Raw genomic sequence first — 16473 nt, forward strand, 5'->3', positions numbered from 1 at the left:
AAGTCATCAGTAAAAGACAAGACACTCCAAGCCAGGTCGTCCTCACCAAATACATCCAACTATGCCTTTTATGGACCTCGTTATATGCAGTGGGGCAAAATCATGACGGAACAATAAAAGGCCTTCCCGAAACTGTTTCGACAAAGTCACGTGTCCAAAGGTCAGCTGTAGCAAGGTGAAGGATGTTTACCTTGCGTCCCTTGTCACTGTCTGGGAGGTAGCAGTGTCTTGGGAAGCCTCTGGCTGTGAAGGGCTTCCCTGGATTCGGATGCTCTGGTCCCTGATCACAAACGAGAAGAGGAAATCCCATGATCATCAACATCACTTTTATCAGAATACGGATGCAATCCAAACTAACTCGTGAGGGTTCTGTCTTCTTTTCAAATACCTGAATGCCTGGTGGGATGTTATAGATTATGCGAATGGTTTTGCAGTCGGGATGCCCTGGTAGTGAGTGAGGGATAATATGGTACTCCATCTTCCCTGCTGGTTGGTTCCCAGTCTTTACACCATAGATGGTTTTACACGTGGGACACTGAAGACTGATACAAAAGGGAGACAATTGGTATATTTAAGGCAAGATTTACACTACTCAGTTCAGATATGAGTCATGGCAGCACAAAGAGGGTGAAAAACAGAAAACATGCAATCTGATATCGGGGCAGCAGAAGCTCTTCTGTATGGACTTGAGCTTTAGAGGTCCAGCTGCAGACAAATGTAAAAATGGCAACTAGTTGCTAGAGAGATGGTAGTCTGCTTCCTGGTTGCTGTTGTGATGCTCTTGAGGAAGGCACTGTCCTCACACCCCAGCTCAAGAGGCGCAGCACTTTTGTGCGCCTGCATGTGTGTGATTTGGTTTTATGTGTGATGTGCAACACAAAAATACATCAGAGTATAAACTTTAATTTCTCCTCGAGGAATTATGAAGATTATAAAAAATAAAATAGATCAGAATAAGATCTCTTTTAAATGTGGATAAAAATCTGATACACACTGGATATTTGCCAATGAGACTGCAGCCGGACATATCAGATATACTGCGTCCATGCAAGCTTCACTATCCGAAATACACTAATCGTTGACATATACACACCTGCATCTACTCAAACAACACAAATAAATGCATTAAAAAAAACACGCTGAACTAAACTACAGCTAAAACAGACCATTAAATATGGTGTAAATACAGTACATTAGAGGTGTGCCAATCATTAATTGATATCATTTGGGGATCGTGGGCCTGGGTGGTGGGGGCTTGAGAGTCAGTCCAGGCCAACAAAACGGTATCTAACGTTTAATGTGTGTATTATTCATTGGTTATTGTTTGCTTCCGTGTTGTCTCTCTTCAGAGTTGACACTTGTGGAGTTATTTAGGTGCACATTTGGCATCTGTATATGTGGATCATTTTATTTGTTCCATGAATGTAAAAGCAGTCCTATACGTGTCACTAGAAATATACGTTTCAATAGACTGTCCCAAAAATATGATATGGGCATTAAATCTGAATTTTGCATGTGGACCTGCAATGTAAATGCAGCGTCAGAGTCTCTTTACTTATCCACTAAAGGAATATTCTTGACCTACCTGCCGTCCTTGTTGCCATTATTATACATGGCCACCAGACACTGGAAGTGGTACTGGTGTCCACACTGTGCTAGTCGCCCAACAGATTCTGCTCTGGAAACAGGTCCCACCCCTGGACCTTTGTATCCAGAAGGACCCGCTAGAGGTTCCATACATATGGTACAATCCTGGAAGAGCAACGGTGAAGAATGAAGAACTTAAAATCTCACCCTTCCCCCATCTCTTAATGAATCTGGTCTGAAAGCATAGCAACCAGTCTGACCTCATCTGGTGGACTCTTTACTTTCTGCAGGTACTTCTTTACCACATCCTCTGGAGTCTTACCTGCAGACAAAATTACAGAAGACTTAGATGTTAAAGTACTGTACTGTATGTATTAAAATGTGTTTATTGCGAGCAGAGCTCAATCTCTGTTGGTGTACTTTGAACACCATGCTTACCCTTGCGAGCCTGTTTCTTGGTGGTCTTTCTGCAGCAGTGGCCAAAGCCTGGCACTGGTTTAATGTCACTCTTGCTAACAGGTGGAGGGTGTAATACAAGTTTAGGAGGCCTTGTAAGACACACAGGCAGAGCAGCAGCACTCATCAAAATTCCTGTGATCCCTGAAATATAAAGAAAGGAAATTGAATGAATTGAGTTGGAAAAGGTTCTTGATCATTTATTGTCATATTCTGTCATTTTGATGGAAATGACCAAAATGCTCCAACATATGTCAATGGGTGTGTGGTAAGATCTCACCTGCCAGTGCAGGGTGAACAGGACTTGATCCATTCAGATTTTTTACAGGCACAGTGGGCACACTGAAATAAAAGACATCAATTGTTAACAGTTGTTTTTAGTCTCTTACTATGTCTCCATCAGGCTACCTTTTCAATAATTAATAAATTAAGACGAGCTACATCCTCACTTTGAAAAACAGATGACTGTCATTTTTACGCTGACCTCACAGGGACGACAAATTTTGGTAAAAAAAACCCCAAAAACCTAAAAGGGACTATCAAGGGGAAAAAAAAAACAAATCAAAAAAGACATCTGGTACTCCCACGCCTTCTTCCTTCTTTGTCAGCGTCTCTCCTCTTGCTTTCTTCGTATGACTATCAGAAAACACACTGACACGGTCTGATGGTAAGTGAGCCTAGGACTGATCAAGGAGGGCTATGTGTGCGTGTTTTTCAGAGCTAATCCACAGATTTTCCATCTGCTCAGAAATGGACGTCATACAGCCGCTCTCTGGGGATTACCTGCTTCGTCACAAAGCCAATCATCTCGCACTGACAAATCACATATACAGACTTTGATGAGTTTTCGTTCTGCATAACTGAAAAGACGATATAAATGCAAGTTATTAGAGAAATATTTCAACTATTACGATTATGTGGTGCCATTTTACACCACTGCAAACCCCAACGCCAACAATGAATAACAACTAATAATGCCTCTAAAATCTGACCATTAACGACAATTTCGATTACATTTAGGATGTTATTAGACTCCACACTACTGTATGTAGATGTGGCCATTACGGAGTTGTCATGTGGCCGTAAGAAGAGAACATTTCTAGATCTGCACTATAATGTAGCAACTTGTTTCTTGGTACTGCAAACCTCCAGAGAATTTCAGGAAAATTGCTTCAGTAGTTTTTGTGGAATCCTACAAAACGATGAAACATAACCTACTTGTTGGAGATTTTAAAAAGTGTGCTTCTGTGATGGCGGCCGACTGGTTAGCACATCTGCCTCAGAATTCTGAGGACCCGGGTTCAAATCCGGCCTCACCTGAGAGGAGTGCGCATGTTCTCCCTGTGCCTGTGTGGGTTTTCTCCGGGTACTCCGGTTTCCTACCACATCCCAAAAACTTGCCTGGTAGGTTAATTGAAAACTCTAAATTGCCCATAGGTGTGAATGTGAATGCGAATGGATGTTTGTTTATATTTGCCCTGCGATTGGCTGGTGACCAGTTCAGGGTGTACCCCGCCTCTCGCCCAGAGTCAGCTGGGATAGGCCCGATCGCGACCCTAGTGAAGCGGTACAGAACATAAATGAATGAATGAATGCTTCTGTGATAAAAATACACCGAAAAATTGTAATTATTAAAAGTAAAAATAGTGTGACAACCAGAACGGTGGCGATAATCTGCTGTGATGATCTGTTGTTTCCTGTTGGTTTACCTTTAAAAGGCTTTCTGTGTCTGTGCACGAAGCTGAGTTCACTTGACCGACTTAGTTTAGTTAGTTTTTTTGTTGGCCAACAGAATAATGACACCGGCCACTTGGTGTTCGTGCCGGCTTTCTAAATGTGGCCAGTTTAAACGCGAACAAAGAAAACTCCTCTGCCAGTCATCCCGACTGCTGGTGAGACTAAAGGCCTCTTTATACTCCCGCGGTCGACAACGCCCGCATTGCATCACAAGACCGGCGAATTGCTCCGTGCGGCCCATCTGTGTAGCCTGCTGCGTACACGGCAGAAACTGTTGCTGCGCGGCGAAAGCCTCGGAGATCATCTCTCGTGATTGGTCTGTTTTAGTCACAAGCTTTGATGACGTAATCAGCCTTGCCCCTTGGTTCTACATACCATCGACGCCACCGCCTTCTCGATCGACTTTGCAGCATAATTAAACGTATCATCTGGTCATCTAGGTCCATTTGTTCTAGCAGACACTGTTCCATGGTTGCTATTATTGTTGCTTTGTTCCTTGTTACTGAAAGTAAAAATGGCTATCGGAAATGGCAAAAAAAAAAAATGCAGAGGAAACTCCACCATGTGGTGTCCTAGCCAATACCAGCAGTAGCGACACCCTCGACTTGGAGGTGAACTGCAGTACATTTTCGAAACTGCACGCGTGGGTTCGGCTCGAGTATAAAGGAAAACTACGTGCTAGATAGCCACAGTGACGTCAGCGCGGTCGCCGTCCGCGCGAGTATAAAGAAGCCTTAATGGAGGAGCTAGCTAGCATAGCCCTATTGCCGCAGCTGTTTGGAAGTAAATATTTCAATAAGCCGTCACCGATCACCCACTGCTTGACTTATATAAACCCTCTACTGTAGTACCAATACCAGCTGCTAAACTTGTCACCGGGAATGGGGGGGGGGGAAATCACATATCGTTTAAAAATTACGCGTGTAAAGCTTGATCTTTTTTTCATTTCACTCTTCATAAGTAACACCTAGTCATGTGGAAAGGTTTTAAAACTCATATCCCCTCATAGGATGAATAATGTTTCCATCCATCCACGACTTCCGCTCAAGAAAAGAAATTCTGCAAAACACCCAGCAAACCCTCGCTAGTCATTTAGCAAACATGTACTATATGACACAAACAAGTTAACGCTGAAAAAAAAAAACTACATTTTTTTCTGCAGTGTTCTAGCCGAATTTGTATGACAATGTCTGCTGTAGTGACAAAAATGTCTATTTGGTTTAAAATATTTAATTAGTTTAAAATTTGCATTTTGATATCTTAATTTTTTTACATTTGTTTCCATCCATCCATCCATTTTCTGAGCCGCTTCTGCTCACTAGGGTCGCGGGCGTGCTGGAGCCTATCCCAGCTATCATCGGGCAGGAGGTGGCGTACACCCTGAACTGGTTGCCAGCCAATCGCAGGGCACATACAAACAAACAACCATTCGCACTGACATTCACACCTACGGGGAATTTAGAGTTGTCAATTAACCTACTATGCATGTTTTTGGGATGTGGGAGGAAACCGGAGTGCCCGGAGAAAACCCACGCAGGCACGGGGAGAACATGCAAACTCCACACAGCCGGGGCCGGGGACAGAACCCCGGTCCTCAGAACTTTGAGGCTGATGCTCTAACCAGTCGGCCACCGTGCCGCCTACATTTATTTCCTTTATAATTTTTTTAACCAAAAGCCAAACTAAAATACTGTTGTGCAAACCTGACTTGGCATATTCTCCTGTATACAGCCTGGACATATTTAAGTTATTTATTGTTAAATATTGCCATACAATGTTCTTGTGTAATGTTTTGCAGATGTATGAAGTGCTTTTAAAAAAGAGCTGTGGTTCTGAAAAGCTGTGTCTATCAATATATGTTCTGGAAAGCAAGTAGAGATTTATGTCGTTTTCTTTAGGGTATTGTCTTTATTGTAAAATAAAAAGTAAAAAAAACAAACACAAACATTTTGATTTTATTTGTCCATATCCCCCACCCCTGAGATATATATATATATATATATATATATATATATTTATATCCCTTTGCAGAATTGCGAGGGGGTGTAGACAATTGGGTATTTGCTGTCTACCCAATAGCCACACAAAAGATATCCTCATTATGATAATGCAAAGAAGCGCGCCACAGCCATTCCATCACAACTCCAACTTCACGTCACCTAGTCTGAAAAGCCTAGTGTGAAAGTAATGACTTTATAGCCCTTGAATCCAACACAAAGCTTAAACGACAGACAATAGACAAAAAAAAAGACGTGCAAAAACTATAGCAGTGGATGGCAACATAAGAAAACTCAATGTAAAAAAATAATTAATGGGACAAAGCAGAGGGAGGGGGATGGAAGAGGCGAAAAGTAGCAGAGACTCAGCATTGTGCTGCAAATGTGTCCCAGGCTTGTGTAATCCAACAAAGGTTACTGTGGAGACCAACAATGAGGCTCTGAGGGGCCCAGACTGCTGGGAAGTGAAGGGACAGGAGGAGGGAGAGCAACCACAGGGTAGAAGAAGCAAGAGAAAAGTCTCAAGGGCAGGAGGACTACACAAAAAAAATTACATTTGAAAACCATCTGATGTTGTTTTCGGGTTAAAAGTGATTACCAACACAAAACCCGTTATTTAACAAAATAAAGTGGACTTTAGTTCCTCATAATAGTCTGTATTCAACAAACACGATGACTGGGGTTGACCTTTGTGCATGGTGCACACATTTGGCTCAGTTAGCTTCGTGTTTGAAACTGTTTTTATCATCATTCACACAGAGAAACAGAGACGAGATGCCGAGACCTGGAGGCGACCATTGCTTGGCGTCGGGTGTCAACGCAGCATAGGTCACTCATCATGGCCTCCATGGGAGCAAATAAACTACAGACAGTCTGCCCTCTGCATCACAACGCATTGTCATTGTAGCTTACAATGTTACAATGTTGGTGATGAAGGCGATCGGGCTACGGGTTCGGACCCAGAAGCCCTCCCATACGTACCCACAACATAACCAAAAAAGAAACAAAGATTTATGATTCAAGACATACAGGGCAGTTCTATTTTAAGCAGCGCAGCATTTACAGATGTGACTAACCGTACCAACCAATCACATGCGAGTTCAGCCACCCCATTCAGCCAATCAAATCAGCATCTCAGGCAGTAATCATTGACTGCGCACAGCCCAGACAGAGACGAGGAGAAACATAGCAGGGGAGAGAGAAAGAGACTAAGCGTGGAAATTGAGTTAAAGTCGGAGAAAGGGCATTATGAAACAAAACAAAAGTTTCGAACAAACAAAAGCTCTGAAACGGTTCAGTTGTTAAGATTTGCTAAATTATATTAAATTGTTTGAGAGATCACTGTGTCAAATGCAGCCCTATGGGGGCACAAGCCAGTGCAAACTTTAGGCCGGTCCCAAGCCCGGATAAATGCAGAGGGTTGTGTCAGGAAGAGCATCCGGCTTAAAACTTTGCCACCAAATATGAGCGTTCATCCAAAGAATTCCATACCGGATTGGTCGTGGCCCGGGTTAACAACGTCCGCCACCGGTGCCGTCAACCTGCAGGGCGCCGTTGGAAAGTCAGCTACTGTGGGTCGAAGTCAAAGAAGAAGAGGTGGGAAGCGGGTTCTTCGGCAGAAAGAGAAGAGGAAAGCACAGAGCCTAGAACTGAATGTGGGGACTTTGAATGTTTGGACTATGACAGGAAAATCTCGGGAGTTGGTTGACATGATGATTAGGAGAAAGGTTGATATATTGTGTGTCCAGGAGACCAGGTGGAAAGGCAGTAAGGCTAGAAGTTTAGGGGCAGGGTTTAAATTATTTTACCATGGTGTAGATGGGAAGAGAAATGGAGTCGGGGTTATTTTAAAAGAGGAGTTGGCTAAGAATGTCTTGGAGGTGAAAAGAGTATCAGATCGAGTGATGAGGCTGAAACTTGAAATTTAGGGTGTTATGTGTAATGTGATGAGTGGCTATGCCCCACAGGTAGGATGTGACCGAGATGTGAAAGAGAAATTCGAGAAGGAGCTAGACGGAGTAGTTCTGAGCATCCTAGACAGAGAGAGAGTCGTAATTGGTGCAGATTGTAATGGACATGTTGGTGAAGGTAATAGGGGTGATGAAGAAGTGATGGGTAAGTACGGCATCCAGGAAAGGAACTTGGAGGGACAGATGATGGTAGACTTTGAAACAAAGATGCAAATGGCTGTAGTAAACATTTTTTTCCAGAAGAGGCAGGAACATAGGGTGACCTACAAGAGCGGAGGTAGAGGCACGGAGGTGGATTACATTTTGTGCAGACGATGTAATCTGAAGGAGGTTACCGACTGTAAGGTAGTGGTAGGGAAGAGTGTGGCTAGACAGCATAGGATGGTGGTGTGTACGATGACTCTGGTGGTGGGGAGGAAGATTAGGAAGACAAAGGCAGAGAAGAGAACCATGTGGTGGAAGCTGAGACAGGACGAGTGTTGTGCAGCTTTTCGGGAAGAGGTGAGACAGGCTCTCGGTGGACGGGAGGAGCTTCCAGAACACTGGACCACTGCAGCCAAGGTGATCAGAGAGGCAGGCAGGAGAGTACATGGTGTCTCTTCTGGCAGGAAAGGAGAGAAGGAGACTTGGTCGTGGAACCTCACAGTACAGGAAATCATACAAGGAAAAAGGTTAGCTAAGAAGAAGTGGGACACTGAGAGGACCGAGGAGAGGCGAAAGGAATACATTGGGCAGGGCAAAGGTAGAGGTAGAGGCACACAGGGCAAAGGTAGAGGTGGCAAATGCCAAACAAGAGGCATATGATGACATGTATGGCAGGTTGGACACAAAAGAAGGAGAAAAGGATCTATACAGGCTGGCCAGACAGAGAGATAGAGATGGGAAGGATGTGCAGCAGGTTAGAGTGATTAAGGATAGAGATGTAAATTTGTTGACTGGTGCCAGCAGTGTGCTAGATGGATGGAAAGAAGACTTCGAGGAGTTGATGAATGAGGAAAATGAGAGAGAACGGAGAGTAGAAGAGGCAAGTGTGGTGGACCAGGAAGTGGCAATGATTAGTAAGTTAGAAAGGCATTAAAGAAAAATGGAAAGGCAGTTGGTCCCGATGACGTTCCTGTGGAGGTATGGAAGCATCTAGGAGAGGTGGCTGTGGAGTTTTTGACCAGCTTGTTCAATAGAATTCTAGTGCGCGAGAAGATGCCTGAGTAATGGAGGAAAAGTGTGCTGGTGCCCATTTTTAAGAACAAAGGTGATGTGCACAGCTGTGGGAACTATAGAGGAATAAAGTTGATGAGCCACACAATGAAGTTATAGTGAAGGCTAGACTCAGGACAGAAGTGAGTATTTGCGAGCAACAGTATGGTTTCATGCCTAGAAAGAGTACCACAGATGCATTATTTGCCTTGAGGAGGTTGATGGAAAAGTACAGAGAAGGTCAGAACGAGCTACATTGTGTGTTTGTAGATCAAGTGAAAGCCTATGACAGAGTTCCCAGAGAGGAACTGTGGTACAGTATGCGGACGTCTGGAGTGGCACAGAAGTATGTTAGAATAATACAGGACGTGCACGAGGGCAGCAGAACAGGGGTGAGGTGTGCTGTAGGTGTGACAGATGAATTTAAGGTGGAGGTGGGACTGCATCAGGGATCAGCCCTGAGCCCCTTCCTTTTTGCAGTGGTGATGGATAGGCTGACAGATGAGGTTGGACTGGAATCCCCGTGGACCATGATGTTTGCAGATGACATTGTGATCTGCAGTGAAAGCAGGGAGCAGCTGGAGGAACAGTTAGAAAGATGGAGGCATGCACCGGAAAGCAGAGGAATGAAGATTAGCCGAAGTAAGACAGTATATATGTGCATGAATGAGAGGGGTGGTGGGGGAAGAGTGAGGCTACAGGGAGAAGAGATAGTAAGGGTGGAGGACTTTAAATACTTGGGGTCAACCGTCCAGAGCAATGGTGAGTGTGGTAAGGAAGTGAAGAAACAGGTACAAGCAGGTTGGAACGGGTGGAGGAAGGTGTCACGTGTGTTATGTGACAGAAGAGTCTCTGCTAGGATGAAGGGCAAAGTTTATAAAACAGTGGTGAGGCCAGCCATGATGTACGGATTAGAGACAGTGGCACTGAAGAGACAACAGGAAGCAGAGTTGGAGGTGGCAGAAATGAAGATGTTGAGGTTCGCTCTCGGAGTGACCAGGTTGGATAAAATTAGAAATAAGCTCATCAGAGGGACAGCCAAGGTTCGATGTTTTGGAGACAAAGTTATAGAGAGCAGTCTTGGATGGTTTGGACACGTCCAGAGGAGAAACAGTGAGTATATTGGTAGAAGGATGATGAGGATGGAGCTGCCAGGCAAGAGAGCTAGAGGAAGACCAAAGAGAAGGTTGATGGATGTCGTGAGGGAAGACATGATGGCAGAGAGGAGGATACAGGATGCAGGAGATAGGCTTGCATGGAAAAGGATGACGCGCTGTGACAACCCCTGCGGACCAAACTCTGACTCCGGTCGTACAGGGACCGAACAGCCCGTATCATGGGGGTTCGGTACCCCATACTGCCGAAGCACCCCCCACAGGACGACCCGAGGGACACCGTCGAACGCCTTCTCCAAGTCCACAAAACACAGGTAGACTGGTTGGGCGAACTCCCATGCACCCTCGAGGACCCTGCCAAGGGTGTAGAGCTGGTTCACTGTTCCACGGCCAGGACGAAAACCACACTGCTCCTCCTGAATCCGGGATTCAACTTCCCGACGGACCCTCCTCTCCACCACCCCTGAATAGACCTTACCAGGGAGGCTGAGGAGTGTGATCCCCCTGTAGTTGGAACACACCCTCCGGTCCCCCTTCTTAAAAAGGGGGACCACCACCCCAGTCTGCCAAACCAGAGGCACTGTCCCCGATGTCCACGCGATGTTGCAGAGGCGTGTCAACCAGGACAACCCTACAACATTCAGAGCCTTGAGGAACTCCGGGCGAATCTCATCCACCCCCGAGGCCCTGCCACCGAGGAGCTTTTTAACCACCTTGGTGACCTCAACCCCAGAGATCGGAGAGCCCGCCTCAGAGAACCCACACTCTGCTCCCTCATGGGAAGGCGTGTGGGTGGAATTGAGGAGGTCTTCGAAGTATTCTCCCCACCGACTCACAACGTCCCGAGTCGAGGTCAGCAGCGCCCCATCCCCACTATACACAGTGTTGATGGTGCACTGCTTTCCCCTACTGAGACGTCGGATGGTGGACCAGAATTTCCTCGAAGCCGTCCGGAAGTCTTTCTCCATGGCCTCACCGAACTCCTCCCATTCCCGAGTTTTTGCTTCAGCGACCACCAAAGCTGCATTCCGCTTGGCCAGCCGGTACCCATCAGCTGCGTCAGGAGTCTCACAGGCCAAAAAGGCCAGATAGGACTCCTTCTTCAGCTTGACGGCATCCCTCAGCATTGGTGTCCACCAACGGGTTCGGGGATTGCTGCCACGACAGGCACCGACCAGCTTACGGCCAAAACTCCGGTCAGCCGCCTCAGCAATGGAGGCGCGGTACATGGTCCACTCGAACTCGATGTCCGCTGCCTCCCCCGGAACATGAGCAAAGTTCTGTCGGAGGTGGGAGTTGAAACTCCTTCTGACAGGGGATTCCGCCAGACGTTCCCAGCAGACCCTCACAATACGTTTGGGCCTGCCACGTCGGACCGGCATCTTCCCCCACCATCGGAGCCAACTCACCACCAGGTGGTGATCAGTTGACAGCTCCGCCCCTCTCTTTACCCGAGTGTCCAAGACATGCGGCCGCAAGTCTGATGACACGACCACAAAGTCGATCATCGAACTGCGACCTAGGGTGTCCTGGTGCCAAGTGCACGTGTGGACACCCTTATGCTTGAACATGGTGTTCGTTATGGACAATCTGTGACGAGCACAGAAGTCCAATAACAGAACACCGCTCTGGTTCTGATCGGGGGGGCCGTTCCTCCCAATCACACCTTTCCAGGTCTCACTGTCATTGGCCACGTGAGCATTGAAGTCCCCCAGCAGAACCCCAGCGGGAGCGCTCTCCAGCACCCCCTCCAAGGACTCCAAAAAGGGTGGGTACTCTGAAGTGGTGTTTGGTGCATAGGCACAAACAACAGTCAGGACCCGTCCCCCCACCCGAAGGTGGAGGGAGGTTACCCTCTCGTCCATCGGGGTGAACCCCAACGTACAGGCGCCGAGCCGGGGAGCAATAAGTATACCCACACCTGCTTGGCGCCTCTCACCGTGGGCAACTCCAGAGTGGAAGAGAGTCCAACCCCTCTCGAGAGGACTGGTACCAGAGCCCAAGCAGTGTGTGGAGGCGAGTCCGACTATATCTAGTCGGAACTTCTCGACCTCACACAGCAGCTCGGGCTCCTTCCCTGCCAGAGAGGTGACATCCCACGTCCCTAGAGTCAGCTTCTGTCGCCGGGGATCGGATCGCCAAGGTCCCCGCCTTCGGCTACCGCCCAGCTCGCATTGCACCCGACCCCTATGGCCCCTCCCACAGGAGGTGAGCCCATGGAAAGGGGGACCCACGTTACCCTTTCGGGCTGTGCCCGGCCGGGCTCCATTATTTCAGTTTTTCTTTTTTAATAAATCTGCAAAAACTTCAACAATTCTGTTTTTCTATGTCAATATGTGTTATGTGTACATTAATGAGGAAAAACTTAACTTAAATGATTTCAGCAAATGGCTGCAATATAACAAAGAGCGAAAAATTTAAGGGGGTTTGAATACTTTCCGTACCCACTGTATCTCTGCCAATGGCCAACAAGCTTGTTCGTCAATTCACAGAAAATGGGGCACGCGCTGACTCTCTGAACACTGCACTTTCAAAGCGCATTGAGAGCGTCAGATTGAATTTCCCAACGTAGCCAACATTAAACTCACTGATTTACATGACGTTCATCTTGGCTCTTCCACCGTATTCTATGTCTTGCTTGAGAGACGTTGCATCACCGGTGTTCACCTTTCTGATTAGTCTGAAATGCTTCCAGACTGTCGGTATTTTGTCTTCTTTTTTCGCATGTCTTCTCTGACGTCGTCGCTATATTCTTCTAATGTGTTTAACCGCGGCTTGAAAACTACCGCATTGTCGCCATTTATTTCGTGCTCCTTAAATCAAATATGTCTGCGCTGCTTCCGCCTTCGTCCCTCGGATTGAAGACGTAACCACGCTGTGCTAGTCCATCTGCTCCATAGATATGAGCAGTAGATACCCCATCGCACTGTAGCCGCCCGGCTAACCAACGTGCCTACCTGGCGGCCATTTTAGGGAGGTCGACATGCCCATAGAAGGCGATGCATGGACAGTTTGGACACTGACATTAAGTCGTAACTTGATCAATCCTCAACCGATTTTCATAAGGGTCGATCTCAAGGAATTTTTTAAAAAGTAGATGTAAACGATGATTATTTTTCTTCTTTTAGTCACCCGATCATCCATCCTCACATCACTTGATTGATGTACACAGCAGCCAGTCAGACATCTGACCTTCTCTGACGCATGGGTCACTGCGCATGCGCATTCAACGCAATGTGGCAAAACGCTACTGATCGAGCGAGTTTTAGCCTTCAATACATTTTGTCTTCTCTATTTTTAAGAACGGCTATAAAAATGAGTGGGGGGGAGTAAGAAAAAAAACAACAACAACAAACACTTCTATGCAGAGTTGGAGGAGTACTATTTTTCCCCGATGTCATTTTTGAAGAGTGTTTGTCCCATTTTCCACTGACCCATTGCAGGATTTGACCCAACATTTTAGGAACGATTACAGATTGCGAGTGTGCAGTTGGAAGAGCCTACAGACGTGAGTGACACACCCCAGTTGTGTAATTATTACATAATGTGCCTTTAAACACTGTTAATTCCTATTGATGGTGGTAACTGAGGTTTATGAAAGCATGTGATAATTTGAGACTACAAGTCCAGAGATGTGCATGCATATGACTCTTGTTATTTGGATGCTACAAACGTTTCAGGTAAATGAAATCATTACATAAAGGTTATTGAGTTGAAATGTGCATGCTTTCTTCACTCACCCTGATGCTATAAGTGCTCTTGACTGGGCCATGGCAATTCTCTGCAATGCTGGTCTACTCAGTCCAGCTAAGCTTGATCTCTGTGGTAGTGGCGCATGGCACACTTTGGATGCAGACAATGGTGCACGTTGTGGCTTCATTACTGCTGGCGACGGAGATGGCACAGGGGATGGGGGTGTGGTCACAGTGTTAGCCGGGGTAATTAATGTGGCAGTTGGCACTGATTTGTTGGCTGAAGATGAGGAATGTTTGGCTGGAATGGACGGAGGATTCACAATCATGTTGAATGATGGTGGCTGAGGTGGCGGGAGTGACGGAGGAGGCGGCCTGGAAGATGAGGAGATACCAAGAGTGGAGGTCCCTGTGGTGAGGGCAGCTAGTGATTGAGCAAAGAGCTGGGCATTCCTTCTTGGCGATGCAGTGTTTTTAGAGATGGCGAGGCCATGTGGCAGTGTCTGATAGGTGTTGCAGTTGGACTTCAGGAGCTGCCCTCTCTGCAGTGTGGCTGATTGAGGTGGATTCAAAGGTTTTGAGCCGGTGGGTGCTGAGGTCCTAAGCCGCTGTATTGTTAGTGAGCGTTTACCTAGAGTTTGTATCCCTGTTCCTGCTACTCCTGTGTTTGTTTTCACACTAAAGACAAGCATGCATTGCTGGCAGGAGCAAGGCTGGCCCAGTCCTGTCGTCATTATGCCCCCGTTCGAGTAAACAGAGCCCCCAGTTCCCCTGCTGGCCCCTGATATTCCAACACCGAGCAGGGCACCTGTCAATCCTCCTCCTACACCTCCACCTCCTACTTTTGGCAATGGAAGAGGTCCAGACACTAGCGGATAGGCCATGTCAGAACGTCGCTGAATCCTTCGACACCTCTGGCTCTGTCTATTCACCTACAGGACAGGGGAAAAAAGCACGAGACACGAAACATTCTGTCAATTTATTTTTATTGTTTTAAATCTTCCCATACTAAATAAAATCCCAAGAACAAAAACTTCAATCACACCTGTGTCATGTTCGGAAAATCAATTAGGTAGCAGAAGCCGAGGGGTGTCAAGTCAAGGGAGGGTTGCTGGCAGATATGAGCATTCTCGATGGCGATAGCCACCTCGATGTCATAGGGTGTCCATGAACCTGCATCATTTTCCCACTCCCACTGCCAGCCTTGTCCTAGGGCTGAAGCTGGGTCATAAAAACTCCTCCTCACTGGACGGATAGTTCCTGAGATCAAGAGAGAAGGAAAAGTTAACATGAGTATTTGTGTTAGTCTCAACATATGCTGAGTACAAGTGAATATTTTTTTATGTTTGTGTAAACTCTGCTGCATATATTTTTGTTGCACACCACACAGAGAAGCAGGTCACAGTCTGAATTGTCTAAGATGCACACTGTGGTACGTGGAGTGAGCTTCAAGGCGCCTCCACAGAGTAGCTATAATCAAGGAACCACAAATGTATCCTTTGCGGAAGTTTTATTGTTGTCATTGACGTATACAAATTGGCATTTACCAACCGGATTGAAAGCAGAGCAGGGAATTCTCAAATTAATTAGTGCTTCTTTTGTTTTGGTTTTTTAAATAATTGTTTTAATATTTTAGTTTTATGTGCATATTTTATAGCATATTTATTTTATTTAGTGCAGTATATTAAATTCTGAAATGAAGACAATTTAATTTTTACACTGGTTCAGGGACACCCTAAACGCCATAAATGTTTCAAGAACCCAAAAATCGCATCCACCGTAACGGCTTGGTGGCAAAGTTTAGAATCTACAGGATCTCAATCAGTTCCCAGTGTCATGGTCTGTGTTTTGGTTTGGGTTGTGTTTAGTTTTGTTCCATGTTTTCCTGTGTTCCATGTTTGTCGTGTGCTCATTAAGTTGTTGTGTCCACCTGTTCTCGTCTGCTTTGTGTCGACCAATCAGCTCTCTCCAGCGACTCATGTCTTGTCCAGGTGTTCCTCGTTGTCTCGTCTATCTGTTTGTATTTAGTTCCCTGGTTTCTTTCAGTTCTTGTCAGTTCATTGTCGTTGTCACATGTCTCTGCCATGTCATAGTCGTCAGTTGTCTTTATCATTGTGGTATGTTATTGTCAGGTGTCATTCTCCCTTTCTATTCCACGTCTTACTCACAGGTCATAGTTTGTTTCCAGTTTTAGATATTCGAGTGTTTCTTTGTTACTTTGATTTGATTGGTATCTGTTGTGGGACTTTGTTTAGTTTTCCCTTTTTGAAGATTAAATATTATTTTGAGACTCCCGCACTCCTATAAACTCCAAATAACAGGCGGAAACTTTCTTCAATACAATAAATTAAAAGCAACAATAAAAAAAAATACCAATACTACAGAGCAACCTCGAACTGGTGGAGTTTGTCAAGCAAATAGTGAAGCTTCTCCCGCAAAATAAAAGAAATCTCTCAAAAGTTTATAAATTAATTTCATGCACTAAATCAATGCACTTACCAATCACTAAATGGGAAGTAGACCTTTCCATGTCCGCTGACCATAACTACTGTATACAGATATGTAACAATACCACCCCCTTATACAATATAAAGTGCTCCATAGAACACATTTTACTCAGTACACTATGCATAAAATGGGCTTCTCTCCATCTAACAATGCACCAAAAATACCCCAGACACCCACTTTCATGCTACATGGGAATCAGAATCATCTTTATTTTGCC

General features: G+C 45.7%; 1 protein-coding gene across 3 annotated transcripts in view; it reads right to left on the bottom strand.

Moving 5' to 3' along the window:
• LOC133403861 (E3 ubiquitin-protein ligase DTX4-like) overlaps positions 1-16473 on the bottom strand; it is a 36749-nt gene that overhangs the window by 3016 nt on the left and 17260 nt on the right. For all 3 annotated transcript variants that reach the window (XM_061679223.1, XM_061679225.1, XM_061679224.1), the window contains exons 3-10: positions 14794-15008; positions 13797-14680; positions 2324-2385; positions 2026-2187; positions 1848-1909; positions 1586-1752; positions 389-542; positions 191-280 (exon numbers count right to left, since the gene is read on the bottom strand). In XM_061679223.1, the coding sequence (XP_061535207.1) occupies positions 191-280; positions 389-542; positions 1586-1752; positions 1848-1909; positions 2026-2187; positions 2324-2385; positions 13797-14680; positions 14794-15008 (1796 nt within the window). The remainder of the gene's footprint in view (positions 1-190; positions 281-388; positions 543-1585; positions 1753-1847; positions 1910-2025; positions 2188-2323; positions 2386-13796; positions 14681-14793; positions 15009-16473) is intronic.

Source organism: Phycodurus eques, chromosome 6, assembly GCF_024500275.1.
Source record: "Phycodurus eques isolate BA_2022a chromosome 6, UOR_Pequ_1.1, whole genome shotgun sequence".
NCBI classification, from domain to species: domain Eukaryota; kingdom Metazoa; phylum Chordata; class Actinopteri; order Syngnathiformes; family Syngnathidae; genus Phycodurus; species Phycodurus eques.